The 15,915-nt window shown below is 38.4% G+C and overlaps 3 protein-coding genes across 4 annotated transcripts; 2 read left to right on the plus strand and 1 right to left on the minus strand.

Annotated features, from left to right (window-relative positions):
- Nucleotides 1–599: 599 nt before the first annotated feature.
- On the plus strand, nt 600–4,014 carry LOC133739617 (putative nucleobase-ascorbate transporter 10). The gene is made up of 14 exons (XM_062167397.1): nt 600–804; nt 891–988; nt 1,069–1,245; nt 1,347–1,447; nt 1,531–1,606; nt 1,855–1,914; nt 1,995–2,179; nt 2,297–2,393; nt 2,593–2,679; nt 2,766–2,824; nt 2,979–3,070; nt 3,172–3,249; nt 3,341–3,489; nt 3,589–4,014. The coding sequence occupies exons 1-14, from the start codon at nt 600–602 to the stop codon at nt 3,805–3,807; spliced, it is 1,683 nt and encodes a 560-aa protein (XP_062023381.1). The 3' UTR covers nt 3,808–4,014.
- A 3,234-nt stretch (nt 4,015–7,248) lies between these two features.
- On the plus strand, nt 7,249–8,592 carry LOC133741201 (protein SOB FIVE-LIKE 5-like). Of its 2 annotated transcripts, none has more exons than XM_062169138.1 (4): nt 7,249–7,796; nt 7,899–7,985; nt 8,079–8,120; nt 8,239–8,592. In XM_062169138.1, exons 1-4 carry the CDS (start codon nt 7,452–7,454, stop codon nt 8,287–8,289), a joined length of 525 nt encoding a protein of 174 aa, XP_062025122.1. In that variant the 5' UTR covers nt 7,249–7,451; the 3' UTR covers nt 8,290–8,592. The 2 variants fall into 2 exon arrangements, with proteins under 2 accessions (XP_062025122.1, XP_062025121.1); XM_062169137.1 differs by having other exon boundaries at nt 7,252–7,796; nt 8,058–8,120; nt 8,239–8,588.
- A 1,277-nt stretch (nt 8,593–9,869) lies between these two features.
- LOC133738413 (WD repeat-containing protein PCN) lies at nt 9,870–15,279 on the minus strand. The gene is made up of 11 exons (XM_062165950.1): nt 14,951–15,279; nt 14,683–14,826; nt 14,235–14,517; nt 14,064–14,127; nt 13,861–13,974; nt 13,572–13,734; nt 12,701–12,851; nt 11,957–12,579; nt 11,184–11,365; nt 10,811–11,071; nt 9,870–10,331 (listed from the first exon to the last, which is right to left on the minus strand). The coding sequence occupies exons 1-11, from the start codon at nt 15,110–15,112 to the stop codon at nt 10,025–10,027; spliced, it is 2,454 nt and encodes an 817-aa protein (XP_062021934.1). The 5' UTR covers nt 15,113–15,279; the 3' UTR covers nt 9,870–10,024.
- Between the last annotated feature and the right edge of the window lie 636 nt (nt 15,280–15,915).

Genomic DNA, 15,915 nt, shown 5'->3' on the forward strand with positions numbered 1-15,915 from the left:
GTTGAGGTTTTGATGTTGCTTCAAATGAAACACATTTTAAAAATCACGATCTATGAATTGTAAAATTGTGCTCCAAGAGAATTTCAGGATGTGTTTAACAAGGTTTAATATTCTTCATGCCATTACATTACAAGATGGCACTTTTTTACTACATTTCTATCTAACTATTGGTAAATTGTAGTCTTTAGAATGTGTTTTAATTGACGGAATACCAAAATCTTTAAACTCATGACACAGGTAAATTTCCAATAACACATGAAATTTAGAAGGTGATCATCTGACACACCCAATCACCAGCAAATTTGAATCTAAAAGTGTATTTCCTCGCGTTGAATCAAAGGAACAGAATGGAACTATGGCAATCAATGTTTGTGTATATATTTATAGTATTTGATTATATAATAGATGTTACAAATCTCCAATTAATATTTGATTATTCAAATTACGCACGGTTTAGAGAAAACAATAAAGAGATTGTAACGGTCTAGTTACAAGTTACTTCCCGCCCATTCAAAGAACCGGTGTGCCATCGAGCACTCCCTAGCTAGTTACTCTATTTCATTCTCCTTCCTCCGTCATCCTCTCTGAGCTAAGAAGACATGGCCCAATGCGGTGGTGGCAACAACGACAAGAGTAATGGCGGTGGTGGTAACATTAGGAACGGTGGTGGTTGTACTTGTAGTGGCAAGAATAAGATCAATGGTGATGGTGGCGGCGACAAAAAGTTCGAGGAGTTGCAGCCACACCCAATAAAAGAGCAGCTACCAGGAGTTCAGTACTGTGTTAACAGTCCTCCTCCATGGAGTTCGTATTTCTCCATCATCTTTTTGGTTTTCAAAACCTAAACTCTTTATGTTTGGAATCTTATCTTGAAATCCATTGTTATGCAGCTGAAGCTATAGTGTTGGGTTTCCAGCACTATCTTTTAACTCTTGGTATTACCGTCTTGATTCCAAACACAATTGTTCCCCAAATGGGCGGAGGGGATGTAAGGATTTATTCCCTAATTTTGTTTAATTTCTTCATAGTTGCATGTATTATTAGACTAATTATTGTACACTACCACAGGTTGAGAAGGCTAGGGTGGTACAAACCATGCTCTTTCTTTCAGGGTTGAACACACTCTTGCAATCTCTATTTGGGACCAGACTTCCCTCGGTGGTAGTGGGATCATATACTTATGTACTCCCCACAACTTCAATAATCCTAGCCAATAGATACAAGGCATTCACAGATCCTCATGACGTGATCAACTAGAAGCTTAATTTATTTGTTTATTTAGTTTTGGAGTTTGATTACTTTCCGAGATCTGCAACTCCGTGACATTTGTGGATGAATCTTTCCAGAGGTTTTTACAAAGTATGAGAGGCATACAAGGGGCTCTAATTGTCACTGCCAGTTTTCAGATGATTGTGGGCTTCCTAGGCTTGTGGAGAAATGTTGTAAGGTAAACACTGAAGCTTTGAATTACTACTACAAACATTTATACTTTGTGAATATGACCTTAGTTTCTTATATTTTGTGATTTAGGTTTCTGAGCCCTCTTTCTATTGTGCCGTACATAACCTTTGCTGGACTTGGCCTCTATCATCTTGGTTTCCCTATGGTAAATACCTCTTGATCCTTCATTCTTTGCTCCTGTATTCATTTTGATCACTAGCACTATTAATGCATTACAATATATACCTGTTATCAATAATATTGTTTTCTTAGCTTTTAATCATGTGTTTCCTGTCATTTCGAAAATCTTTAAGTAGATTATGCAGAAATGGTTACTTTGATACCAAATGTTGATAGGCAGTGTATGTAGTCACTATTGAACTCTTGTTTGTTCTCCTCTTATTTTGCTTCTAGTTGGCAAGATGTGTTGAACTTGGTCTTCCAGAGTTGATCATCGTGGTATTCATCTCACAGGCAAGTTTTGATTGGTCCCTATTTGCCTGCATATTTACTCTGCCTTTCTCATGACACTGACTTTATTACATGTTTTGCAGTATCTTTCTCGTTTTATAAATACAAAGTGGCAGATATTTAACAGATTTGCAGTCACGTTCTCTGTTGGAATTGTGTGGTTATTTGCCCAACTTCTTACCTCAAGTGGTGTTTATGACAACAAACCTGCGAGCACTCAGATGAGTTGTCGCACTGACCGTTCTGGCCTTCTCGCTGCATCTCCCTGGTGAGACTTGTGTATGCAAACTATCATTGTCGACAAGTAATTTTTCTGTTACTGTATCTTGAATATTTTTCACAGCAGCTGATATCCTTGTCTTTTGGTTCTGTCATAAACATGCAGGATATATATTCCATATCCATTTCAATGGGGAAGCCCCACTTTTAATGCAGGAGAAGCTTTTGCAATGGTTGCTGCCTCTTTAGTTTCTCTCATAGAGGTTAACATTCTACTTGCTCTATATAAAGTGGTTTGAAATGAGTCAATATCAGTAGCAGTGAATGTGTCATATAATTGTAGCTGAATGCAATCCAAACTGTGAAACTTTTTTTTACTCGATTGAGAAAGCTATATGAAAGCATATCTATAAAATTAGTGTATAAACTATTTCTATTGATGATTCACCTCCATTTTTGCAGTCGTCTGGTACATTTTATGCTACAGCAAGATATGGGAGTGCAACACCTGTACCCCCTTCTGTCGTTAGTCGGGGTGTTGGCTGGCTAGTATGACGTTTTTGTCTGATGTATATACTTAAGTTATGACTCTTATCTGTCCATTGCCAATTTGATTTTGATGTCTTGAATCTCAGGGTGTTGGAGTTTTTCTGAATGGGATGTTTGGTTCTCTAACTGGCACTACTGCATCAGTGTAAGGAAGTCAAAACTCATGATATTCGTGTTTGAAATCTTTTATTGAATGTGTGACTTCTTTCAGACATTATGTTTTTATGTACATGTAAAATGCAGCAATTTTTTTTACCAGATTTTCACTTCTTATTATACTCTTGTAATTTGCTGTATAGTGAAAATGCTGGTCTATTGGCATTGACAAGAGTTGGAAGCCGTAGAGTTATCCAAATTTCAGCTGGTTTCATGATATTCTTCTCTATATTTGGTATGCCCCCAATTTTTCAACAGAATTTCACATAAATCTCCGTACTTATTTATTTTCTACAGCTGTTTCAAAATGTTGCCTAAAATGGTCATCTTTACCAGGAAAATGTGGAGCCCTTTTTGCATCTATTCCCATGCCAATCATAGCAGCTCTTTACTGCATCTTATTTGGCTATGTTTGTATGTCTCTCCGCCTCACTGTCATCGATGACCTTTTCTTTGTGTTGTTTGTATATGCATCACACTGGTGTTTAATCAATGTCACTTGCAGCATCTGCTGGTCTTGGTTTTCTACAGTTCTGTAACTTGAACAGTTTCAGAACAAAATTTATATTGGGGTTCTCTTTCTTCATGGGAATTTCAGTACCACAATACTTCAGAGAATATAGGTTGGGGCATATTCACTGTGGTCCTAGATGGGTGAGAGCATTAATTTTTGAACCAACAGTGTCATAAATTTTTCTTTTTTTCCTCTGCACCATTATTAGCCCGACTTATTTACTGTTCGTTATTTTTCAGTTTAATGATGTAGTGACAGTGACCTTCATGTCTCACACATTAGTAGCTGCTCTGGTTGCTCTGATACTGGACTGCTCGCTTTCGCGAGAAAATGATGCATCTAGAAAAGACAGTGGCTTGAACTGGTGGGCGAAATTTGGGGTATATGGTTCTGATGTTAGGAATGATGAGTTCTATGCATTACCATGCAGTCTGGACAAGCTTTTCCCAGCTCATTGAATCTCTAAAACCAAATAAAGGGCATAGAAATTTCTGCTTAGTTTTGTAATCTGCTAGTACACTTAAATTCATTCTTTAGTTTCCTACGCAGTTCTGGTACTACTATTCCAGCTCTTCATTATTTACAAAAGTTCGTCCAGACAGACATTTCTACATTTTCCTTGATATCTGAGATGTCCTATTATGTTTGGAGATAGTATACTATTAGTCTTTTCCTGTTAACTTATATGTGCTTTGGGTAATATTTCTCTGTTCATTTTACCTGGCTTTTCTTCTGATTTGATTGCAATGCCTATCTCACACCACGTACGTGTATCATATGGTAAATGGCTACATGCTCAAAGCACCTACAGAGGTTACAGCTCTGGAATAATTTACAGTGGCACTGGTACGGTGGTACCACACCCGAAGTTTACATGAAGTAGGAATATCAGAGAAACATATAGATGCAGCCTCATTCTGCAAACCACTAAAGAGGTAGGAAATGAGAATTCAAGGCTTCGAACGCAAAACTTTTTACCTATCAAGACGTGACCCCAAAAACTTGAGTCTTTAGGAAATGAGCAAACAATGTATATCAATTTGTTTAACCTGGGGCATTGGTTACAGCTGCAGGTACAGTACCCTAAACCTGGAACTGGGTCTAAGCTAGCTGTCATCCACATTTCCATATGATTCTGCAATTTGCGCTGACCGTTTTGGTTGCAGGTGGCCAATGGAATGAATGACAAATCAAATCCCTCAGATGAGGTGATAAGAAAATCATAAAGCTGCAAATATATGCTTCACAAAATGCCTTGATAAAAATTAAAACAGGATTTGTCACCTGTCAGCAGATCAAAACCGTCTATACGTGCGGCAAATATAATAATATATACATAATATGTACATATACACACACACATATAAATAACATCACTGATGGGTTTTGGGTGTGGATGACATGCAAATTAAGCCAAGGGATTGGTTTGGAACTTGCAATCAGATGACAGTTGTGTCCCAGTACCTCTCCACAGACCATATCATGGTCCCTTGAAACATGGTTTTTGTTTTCTTGAAAATTATTTGGCTCACACTATTATTTTTCAGTACTTTTCAACAGGATTTTGCTTCTTTTTAGTGGCCTTATACAGCCTCATAAGTAGTAGTGGTGTGATCCCATGTGCCCTTAATATGTGGGATGTGACAAGTTTTCATCATATGGTTCCAAATAGTTAAAATACATGCCATTTTCAATTTGGAGTAAAAATGGAAGTAGAAGAGCTTGACTATATATAATGCTCAAATGATTGATCAATGACTATTAGTTTTTTATTACTACTCTCAATGATATTTGACTTTTATTTTGGTGATGGGGATTTGGAATATTGTTGGGTATAAGCCATGAAAGTGAAAGAAAGTGAAGCTGTCTATTTTGAGGGAAGGAGAAGTTGGAAGCATTTTGAATTGTGAGTAGGTTGGTGATCAATATGGATGTTTATAGAATCACAGAGGGGCTTCCTACCAGCAACTTCTTTGACCTTTTTCATAGAATCATATATATAGGGGATGACCAATGTCGATTGGAAATTAGTTCTTGCAGAAGAGCCCATACCTAACTAGCTAGTTGCATACGGGCGATATTTAGCAATGTCAACACTGGTCAATTAAGTCCAGATAAGAGAGATTTAGTTTCGAGTTTTGAGTTAAATGCTATAGCGCTTTAGCTCTGGCTCTTGTTGATCCCAACAACCATACCTACTTCGGACCACTTCATGTAATTCATTCACATGTTTGACTAAGTCCAGCCAAACATGACTAAGTCCACTTGATTTATTTTCACTTTGATCGAAGATAACAAGACGTTCCATGAATTGTCTCAGAAAGGCCAAGGCAAGAGCAAGCTGATACATATCGCTCCGAGAATGAAAAATTCTTAACTCGTCACTGGTTATAGGTCACTGCATTACACTGTTGAAGTAGGATTGAAATATTTGGGGACGAAATTTAAAAGAATTGGGAACCCTATAAAGCAAAGCCAAAACTCCAAGTCATATATACAGTCATACATTAAATTGTGGATGATATAAACTAAGGTCAGGTCCACAAGCAATAAAAAGAGGCATGTGCTGATCAAGTTAGACAAAGATACATACATCAGCTCCCGTGATCCTTCTAAAGAGTCATAATCCATAATCATTGAGTTCATGCCACATTGGGGAGGGGCCTCTCTCTTCAATTAATTTTCCAGATTTCTTCGAACCCTATTTTAACCTCGTAGTTAAACCGACATTGGAGCAGATTAACAAATCCAAGAACAGGGTTTTGCAGAAATCACATTTCCCAGGTGAAATATATAACAGAAGGCAAAATTTACAGCATGCAGAACCATGCCAGACAGACATTCATGAAATGATGATCTCAACCAAAACTCCAAAAGTTGATGCCAGAGAGGAAATTAATGGAAGATTCAGTACATGGATGACATATCATTTTCTGTTTTGTTCTGAAATTATTATTCTTTTTTTTTTTTTACACCTTATACAAATATATAGAAGCTGTTGAACATTATCATTATCTGCATGGACCCAACAAAGTATATATTGGAGGTATTCAAGCAGATTTCTGTGGTTTAATGAAAAAAGGGTTTTGTCACCAAGCATTTTCAGCATATATATCCAAGTTGTACTATGCTATTCTGTACTTATTCTCCTATGATATTGATCATTAAATATTTTTCCTATTTTCCATGAATGATTAAACTATTCTGGCCTTTTCTGTTAGTGAGTTAATTCCGTCCTCAAGAATTATTGCCAAGCACACCAGTGTCTTACTCTAGACGTCTCTGAAGACCTAGTCTCCAAAAGAGTCAATGATATATGTTATATAGACTGATTAAAGTGCCTTTAGTTAAACACCAAGAAATGTCAAATTTCAATCTCATTTGCTATACCAGAATGTCAAAGAAATCAGGGAGTTTCTTCTCTTAGCTAAGTGCACTTAGCTAAAACCATCCAAGGACAAGTTAAGTCCAATTTACTTATCTTGTTAAGTATTTCCCAAGTTTGGTTTGCCCACGCTAGCAGAAATAAGCTTGGAATCTCCAACATCAAAACAGAGTTTACAAAAACTCAACAAGACTAATGAAGACCCTCTAACAAATGCTTACTCTCTTTAATTTCCTAAATTATTCAAACTCATAGACTTGGCCCAACTTACTTAGGAAGGATGAGCTTTTGGCTATAGGTAGGCTATAGACAAGACCAGGCTTTGCATAACCCAAATTATCATCAATTGAGGGAAAATGAAGCACTTAAAAAAGTAAAATCTGCCCTTATTATCACCACTATTACACGAACTGTTGGCTTTCTCTCTCGCCCCCACATACAAAAGCCAACTGGCAATTTTGATTCAGCCACAAAGGGATAGAAACAACAAGAGTCTAGGATTTGAATGTGATTTGTTTGGTTTTTTCTTTCATCCCTCTTAACTTGTATTTATATAAAGAACAACAACATAAATAGAGGGATAGAGCAGAGTAGCTAATTGCATTTGCAAAATAATATCATTCCCATTCTCTTTCACTTTCATCATCAGTGTTAGTTCTTCTGAGCCTAAATAACACCACCCTTTTCTATACTGTGTAGTTAAGAGTGTGTGTGGAGATGAACATATCACAATCACAATACAATAGTGGGTGTGAATCTGGGTGGACACATTACCTAGATCAGTCGTATCTTTCTGGAAGCCATGGGATTCAAAAAGGTGATGATTATGTAGGAACAAAACCAGAATTTGAAGAGGAAGAAGAGGAGGAGGATCTATCCATGGTGTCTGATGCTTCTTCTGGACCTCCACATTACCAAGAATTATATGAAGATGGGTGTTCGTTTTCGGTTAATTCTTCGGCTTCCAAATTAGGCAAGAAAAGCAAGAAAAAGAAGAGCAAAGAACAACACCACCATCTTGATGACACTGCTAGCTCCTCAGTCTTCAACTACTACTCCAAGGCAAAATCAAAGTCTCATACAACATGCATTGATAGTTTTAAAGATTGGTGAGCAGATTTCTATTTGGTCAATGATTAACATAGTGCTTTCTTGTTTTTACAGAAAAAGATGAGTACTCTTTCCAAGAATGAACCTTCAATGCAGAATGTACTGGATTACTCTGAGGGTTTCTCAACAACACATATGAAGGTACTTCTAGTTCACTCTCGTCTCATTCAATTCTACTAACATAAATTTAGTGATAATTTTGAGTTCTTATAGGGAAAATCTGCTTTGCTGCAGCACTTTGGTTACTTGAACTCATCTCTAGCTCCACAAAACCTGGTAAAAGCTCTATCATCCTTTTTCTCTTTTTCGTTGTTAAGTTGTTAACTTATGAGTTTGATCCCTTCCAATGTAACAAAAGAAAAGAGAATTAAAGGGTCATGATTTGTTGGCACAGGTGATTTTCAAGGAGGAAGCTGGGAGTAATGATTATGATGGGAATGAATGAACTGTTTCATCTGCTGCTGCAGTTGTGAATAGAGAGGTGTATTGGGGGACAATGTAAAAGATAAAAGGCAACAGTTGGATCTCAAATGGATCTTGTTCCTCACTTTTTCTTTTTTCTTTCTTCCACAATTCTAGATAAATCATTTTCTTCTTGTCAACGCAGTGGGAAACAACCTGAGAGAACATAAAATATTAATAAACCTTCAGTCTTTTGATTTCATGTTGTCATCAACAAACAGTAGTTTGTGGGACTTCTTTCCAGGCCCGTCATTGGCCACTAATTACTGTCCCTTATATTGTGCTCCATGCGCTTATTATACTAGGAAACAATCTAACTCCAGCTGCATATATATCCTAAAAATAAGATAACCAAACACACATTGCTTGAAGTTGGAACAACCCAGTATACAAATACCTGCTTTCAATACCCCAATGTATTGTATAAGCACACATATGCACACTTTCTTTCAAAGCTGGTTTTGTGATCATAAGTTCGTTTTGCCCGTAGATTTGAGTAGCGGCGCTAGTGGAGCTTATATATACACAAAAAGAGTTGTATTGTGGCCCTCGGAAAGCCAGAGAGTCTCTGCATTTGGAATTGATGAGCAGATAACTATTCGCGCACAACCACCACCCCAGAAGGCATGGAATGATTAAGCATTACGAGGCCAAAGCGAAAGCCAAAAGCGCAATAAATGGGTGGCTTTTGTTCTTCTTGAGCTTGCCAGCCTAGCTTACACAACTTTAGGTGGGAAAATTTTGAGAATGCAAGGCAATCAATCTCGCTAGGGCTTGAAAAAGGGGCAGAGTTTTCTTCTGGGGGAGGAAGGAACCAAAAGGTAAGCTTCATTTTCAACCAAAAGCACCCCACCACCCTTTGATAGCTACCCACTAAGCGTATCATTCGTGAATAAAATTGGTGCCTGCAATTATTGATTCTTGTCTTGGAGACTCTACCCTTCAATATCAGTTTATTGATAGGTCGCCATTCTCAAATTTTGCACACCATATCTTGGAAAGGGACTTGAGAATCTTTTTTTTTGTTTTTTGTTTTTGTTTTTTTACTTGTTCATCCAATACAGATTACAGTTCTTCATCGAAAAATACAGATTCAGTTGAATGGAAAGATCCCCAAAACTATTAAGACACATAGATGTCTTATTAATGCACGGCAGACAATTACAGAACAGATAACACTACATGTTAGAAAGGCACATTTTTCTTAGATACATCCTCCTCATATATTTAACATATTAGACTCTTGAGGTTCAAAGCTTTATATGCCAGAAAAGATTTAAACCATACCTTTTTTCGGAAAAGGATTTAGACCATACCTTAAAGCACCAGTTACACCTTTTGCAGGATCATTAATCCCTACGCGATTATAGGAGTTGAGAATAAAAGAGATGAAAATTAGTCAGGGTTCAATTAAACAGGGCTCATGTTACAAAATTCCTCGGGTATTTGTATGGAGCAGCAAAGTTCTTTTCCGATTCCTGAAGTAATGAAAATGAATATCATACTACTGTGAGGAATCAATCGAAGTACAGTTACATACATAAATTTAAGTAGATGTGAAAAAATTGGAAGACAAAAACTACTTGTTAACACAAAATTTTTGAAGAATACAACATACTTCAGCCCTTCAGTGACCAAAGAGAAAAAAAGCATGGCAACACAAGGGATTGACTGCCACATCTGATCCCCTCAAAGGCTAAATCCTAATTGACATAAACTTATGTCCCAAAAGTATGTTTGTCTACAGGTGCAGAGTCGAAATTTCTAACCACTTCCATCCATGGTTTGTATATTTTCAACACGGAACTTTTGGAAAGATGTCCTATAAATAAAACTGGATCTCCGAATGGAATAAATTCAAAATTCTTCCTACCAAAGAGTTTACTCTTAGTTTGACTGTCTGTCCACTTGCGTTTTAATTTCCCATTACTTTGGAAATTCCTCAATGCTGGATCCTGACCATTTATCATGTCACTTTCATCGTCTCGATCAACAGGCATCCCAAAGTCAATCAAGCACATAGCCCTATAATATAAAAGAAACTAATATTAATATCATAAAAACACATTTTAAGCTGAACCCATTAAGCAGCTGCATATAACAAGGGCTACACAAAGGGCTTTACCATGATAACCTTACTTCTACACAGTTAAGAATTTTTCTAATAGATTTGGCGATAGTAAGGTACGGGACCTCCTATACCCAGAGGCATATGCCTCAGCCTCCATGGCCTAGGGCCATTACCTAGGCATCCATATTAAGCAATAGCAGCATGATATACCACTCCTACATGCAACTCCTGGATTGAATTGCAGGTATGGTAACAGCAACTTATTGCAATACTCATGAAATGTAAAAGCAAGAGGCCTCAGCTGATCCAAGTTCAAAACTCAGCTTGCATTGCATGTCGCTACCCACAATGGAATAGAGGTGGCTATTTTTCCTAATTGGTTCGAGTGTTCTAAGCCATATAACATAATTCCAAATTATGGACAGGGAGGTACCTGGCACTATAGACAATAACAGATGTTGTACTAGGAGAAGGTGGGAAAGAGAGCCCAATAACTTCGCCTGGAAATTCTTGAAATCTCTTGGGAAGAACATAAGTGTGCTGCTTTGACCAGTCTCCCAATTTTCTCTCCTCAACATCCAATGCATATACCTGATTTGAAGAGGTCGTGATTATAAGAACATTATTGTTTCTTGGAGAAAAACCTCCAGCTGTCACAGAGGCATTATCCAGTCTTGAAATGAACCAATGCTGCCTGTTTACAAGAACAGAAAAATTACTCTTAATCTCAGTAGATATATCATAACATAGTTCCAGAATCAAGTGAAGATGCCAGTAGCAAAAGAAAAAAAGAATCAGTTTCATACCTCTGTATCTCCAGATTAAATACATATACATCTCCAAAGCAGTTGATGGCAGCCAACCACTGCCCATCAGAACTCGTAAACATTTTTGTTATGGGAGGCTCACCAGGTGGTAGTTCTTGATCATGCAAATCACGGCAAGGGGAAAAAGCATGCACTAGCTCTGAGCTGTGTACATCCACAACCTGCAATATACAAAATATGTCAAGACATCCATGATCAATGTACATGGGATACTGTTATTCACATCATTCAATCATGTCTTAATAATCTGAGTGGCCGCAAGAGTCTGAATGATCGAGCTCTTCAGCAATGGTTTTAGCTAATTAAAAATGATGGTATGTACTCTTTTTTGGCAAGAAAAAGACATGCATGTATGCACATTTTAGTACATAAACGAACAAGAACCAAAAACATTGAAAATGATGCAAAACATACTGATGCTACCTTTAAAAATGAGTTGCGAAAAATTCACGTAATAGAATCACACTGTTCCCATACTCTAGCAACAAAAACAAAAAAATCAAATCATATCAAGAGTTTTAGTGGCCCCTATATAGCCCTCAGAAAATAAAGACAAATCTGTGTATTACAAAGTTATTGGCAAATCAACGGAAGCAAGGCATGCAAGGGGAACTTAACAGTAGTCAACAAGAGCATCCACCGTCAAACACTTGGGATTTTTGTTTTAGTGAGGCAGCATGGTAAAATGTAAGGGGATGAAGTATAAAATGAAACAATGACAACATTGAGCAACAAAAAAGAGGGCAGCTTACATATATTCTTCTATCATGCCCTGCTATCATCAAGCGAGAAGAATCAAAACTAAAAACCATCGAATGAGCAAATGGTAGTTTTCGAGGAAGTTCTCTTTTATTAAGAGTCAATTCACTTTCGCCAACTTTACACTTCACTTCTTTTTTTCCTGATCGAATACGCTTCTTCAACTCAAACAGGCTAATTTTCACATGGTCAGAATAAGCAAAAAACACCCCTGAATTAGATATGGTGCTGCAAATGATCTTCCGGGATGACTTAATTTGAAACAGCCCATTAGTTGAGGCTAGGCCTCCTGAAGAGCCACGAGCCATATCAAAAAAGGCACCAGCTTTTACTCGTACGCGCAAGATATCCAACGAATGAGAACCTTGAACAAGAAGCAATGATGTTTGACTGAACTCTGTATTAGGTGCCAATTGAATGGATACTCTCTGAGGCGCAGGGCAGATATCATGCGGAGAAAACTGTGTGAACTCCTTAACAGGGTAGGTAAAGAGCTTTGTGTCATCACCAGCAGAGATAAGCATAGGAACACCCAAATGTGCCCATTTAAGATAACCAAAATCAACAGGCTTGTCCTTACGACGGGCTCTTTTTCTACCTTGATCTGGTAAGGGATCTGCTAATTACAGAATAACTCCATTAAGAACTGGAAAACAGCTAAAAAGAAGTAACAAGGGATATAGAAAAACATACAATTGCGAAACGCAAGAATGAAACAATGCAAGTTAAGGACACACCTTCTCTGCTGATTGGAACAGCCACTGCCAAAGCCCTAACATCATGTGTATGAGCTCTTGTATAACCAACGTAGATCCATTTCTTCATTACATTAGGAGAAGACCCAACACTAGATCCCAGCGTCTCACTAGAGAGCTTGTAAAGAATAACCTGCCAAGAAAATAGTGGCCAATGCAGTTATAGCAGTTGGCCCCAAAACTTGGATAAGTAATTATTCATTGATAAACTAGCATGTGAAAAACAAAGAATAATAAAAATATTGGGATTGAATAGAATCACCAACATACACATGTAAATCACTAGGATCAAGTCAAATAACTACGACGACTCAATCCTAGATCATTATGTCTGAAAAATGTACAAGTTTGAAGTCTCTAATGTCCATCCATTTTCACATAATAGTTCATGATGTTAAAGAAAAACAAGTACAAGTGTTCTAGTTACTAATTTCACGTTTTTAACAACACCCAGAGAGTACTGGTTATGTCTAAACATAGATGTTACTGAACAATAATACCACAAAAAGGAGGTCATGAAAGAAGAAAAGGGAACATTTTCAGCTATTCTTGTGCTAACCATTCGAGACAATAAGATAAACTTAAATATTACTTGCAGCTTAAAGGTGAAATTAACCGGATCACAAGCAAGATAAGAAACAGCGTTCAAACACTGCACAGTAAGGAAAAGATTTTGAATGCTGTAAAAACAAGTCTTTCCTTCCCTGAACTATGAGTCCATTAACTACAACCAAACTCATTGATTATTTCCTCACATTCTGGGGATAGCAAATTTCACTTTCCAAGAACAGTAGCATAAGATTAACCTATAACTACTAATGCTTTTCATCTTATGATGAACGCAATCTTATACCTGACCATCAGAACCAGCAGAGAACACCCGATTATGGCTGGGAGCAGCTGCCAGAGCTTTCACGTCACCCTTGTGATATGAATGTGCTTGCAGTAGAGTTCCATGCTGACTGTCCCAAAACTGAACACTTCCAGTACTGTCTGCACTTACAAGGGTCCCGCACCTGGTGTAAACCAATAACTCAATTTTTAGAAAGAGTATTGTGGTGGCTAAACCCCAATTGACAGACAGAACTGAAAAATCAGTCTCGAAGACAGCAGAAAATTATAAAGATCCCGCCAATGTTTACCTCAGAGAAAGTAACGCCCACACACAGAGTTCAGATCCGCTACCCAAGCCTCCGAGTCCAACTGTAATCCTATGTTTTTCAATGCCTCCTCTAGCATCCCAGATCCTTATCATGCTGTGCAATGAGAAGGGGAATTAAATGTTTAATAAATTGGCATTAGTTTGCTCACAACATGAACAGTCAATCTACATATTCGTACTTACCCATCAGTACTCCCTGCATATATAAACTTTGCATCGGGACTCCACGCCACACTCAAAACACTACCTGAAAATTACAAGACTATGAGCTCTAAACATAAACTTACAAAACTAAGAGAAGTATCAGGAAAAGAAAACAGAACCCCAAGTGACAAAGAGGAGCGGATATCTCACCATTGACCCTGGGCAGCGATTTAGTGTATACAAACTCATCTGCATCATTAATACTGTAAATTTGCAGAAAACCATCACCACCAGCTAATGCCACGCGCGGGTTCACAAGAACTGATGGTGCATGATCATCGTCTGAGTCAGAATCATCCTCGCTGTCACTGGTTTCACTATCACTGGTTTCAGGATCACCCCCATTATCATTCAAAAACCCATTCTCTGTGTCATTAACACAGGGTGCCACGGCCATATTAAAGATTGAGACCCCCACAGAATCCAAAACAGTCTGCAACAAAACAACATTTTGTCACCAGGTCTAATGAATCATTTCAAACCATAGCTAGAACTATTTTCCGAACAAAAACTAACTCCGAATAACTGCAAATGTTTACTCTATGTCACAGAAGCTAAACAATATTTAGCTCGATTTAACTAAAGCACAACTGCTTACCGTCTGCTTCAAATTAAAAAGATCCCAATGCGAAACCGAGCCGTCGAGGCTAGAAGAGAACAACCGCCCACAAGGCAAGCCTTTGGACCCAGCCCGGCACCAAATGAGCGACGAAACGCTCGTGTTAGGGTCTCCATGAATCGTCTAAACACAGAACACACAAAACAATTATCATCAATTTCAAAACTTGAAGCCAGTAATTGATTCAAAATCAAAATCAACACTATCATCATTGCAAATAAATAGCAAGTAAAATTGTTGACAGTACCAGCTGACAGTGCCATCCGACGGCGCCGGGGGAGACGAGCCAAATCTCGACGGAGCCGTCGGCCCGGGCGGCGGCGACCTGCGAGTCGTCGACGCTGGTGGCTAGGGCAACGACCGGCGACGGCTTCCAATCGACGGAGCTGTTCCTATAGACTTCGAGCATGGTCTCTACTTGAGGCTTGAGCGTAGAGCCTTGGCGGGGAAGAATGATTAGGGTTTGGAGCGAGTGATGATGATTCTCAGGGTCTGAGAGAATGGAGTGTGGTGGTGGTGTGAGAGCATCACAAAGAGAAAGAAGCCGCTGTGAAGAGAGTAACTAGGTTTATGAGGGTTTTAGCGCGGCTGCTGATAATAGGTCACATGGGGAGACGAGAACCGGGATTGATTCCTTGTGAACCGGGTTTGTTGCGGTCTGGCAAATTTTAGGTGAAGCCCATTGGTGATTGATCCATAGTCCCAATGCACTGGCCCGCCGCTTTAGTGAACTTGACCGCTTCGTTTCATAATATCCGACCCGATATACTTGTTTCCATAACAGAAAGAACAAAGTTTTATCTTTTTTAGTTCCCCTGTCGTTGTGACTTGTGACTTGTGACTTGTGACATGAAAGGAGGCAAAGAACAGAACAAAAACGTGTCCATTCAATCATATTCGAACTTCATACTTAAACGTAGGGCTGGTCTAGAGTCGGTTCTACAGTTTCAAGTCTAGAACCCGGAACCGGACTGAGAAGAGATAATCGGAACCCGGAACCCGGAACCGGACTGAGAAGAGATAATCGGTTTGGGTATGCTGTTTTTTGTATCAAGAACCGAACCGACAGTTTCTCGGTTTTTCGGTTCCAAGATCAATTCGGTTCCAGTAAAGGTTTTTCGGTTTTCAGTTCCAAGATCAGTAACGGTTCCTCGGTTTTTCCATATATAAAAACTGTTTTTCAGCCTTTTCTAGTCTCTAGCTTCCAGTTTT

This window comes from Rosa rugosa, chromosome 3, assembly GCF_958449725.1.
Source record: "Rosa rugosa chromosome 3, drRosRugo1.1, whole genome shotgun sequence".
NCBI lineage: Eukaryota > Viridiplantae > Streptophyta > Magnoliopsida > Rosales > Rosaceae > Rosa > Rosa rugosa.

Excerpts from the sequence above, each read along its gene's own strand:
- LOC133741201 (XM_062169137.1), top strand. The coding sequence starts at position 7,452 with ATGAACATATCACAATCACAATACAATAGTGGGTGTGAATCTGGGTGG. Across the intron at positions 7,797-7,898 it reads TCTTCAACTACTACTCCAAG|AAAAAGATGAGTACTCTTTC; the intron begins GCAAAATCAAAG and ends TTGTTTTTACAG. Across the intron at positions 8,121-8,238 it reads CTCTAGCTCCACAAAACCTG|GTGATTTTCAAGGAGGAAGC; the intron begins GTAAAAGCTCTA and ends TTGTTGGCACAG.
- LOC133739617 (XM_062167397.1), top strand. The coding sequence starts at position 600 with ATGGCCCAATGCGGTGGTGGCAACAACGACAAGAGTAATGGCGGTGGT. Across the intron at positions 1,246-1,346 it reads CATTCACAGATCCTCATGAC|AGGTTTTTACAAAGTATGAG; the intron begins GTGATCAACTAG and ends GAATCTTTCCAG. Across the intron at positions 2,180-2,296 it reads CTTCTCGCTGCATCTCCCTG|GATATATATTCCATATCCAT; the intron begins GTGAGACTTGTG and ends ATAAACATGCAG.
- LOC133738413 (XM_062165950.1), bottom strand. The coding sequence starts at position 15,112 with ATGCTCGAAGTCTATAGGAACAGCTCCGTCGATTGGAAGCCGTCGCCG. Across the intron at positions 14,827-14,950 it reads TCGGATGGCACTGTCAGCTG|ACGATTCATGGAGACCCTAA; the intron begins GTACTGTCAACA and ends TTCTGTGTTTAG. Across the intron at positions 11,366-11,956 it reads GGCATGATAGAAGAATATAT|GTTGTGGATGTACACAGCTC; the intron begins GTAAGCTGCCCT and ends TGTATATTGCAG.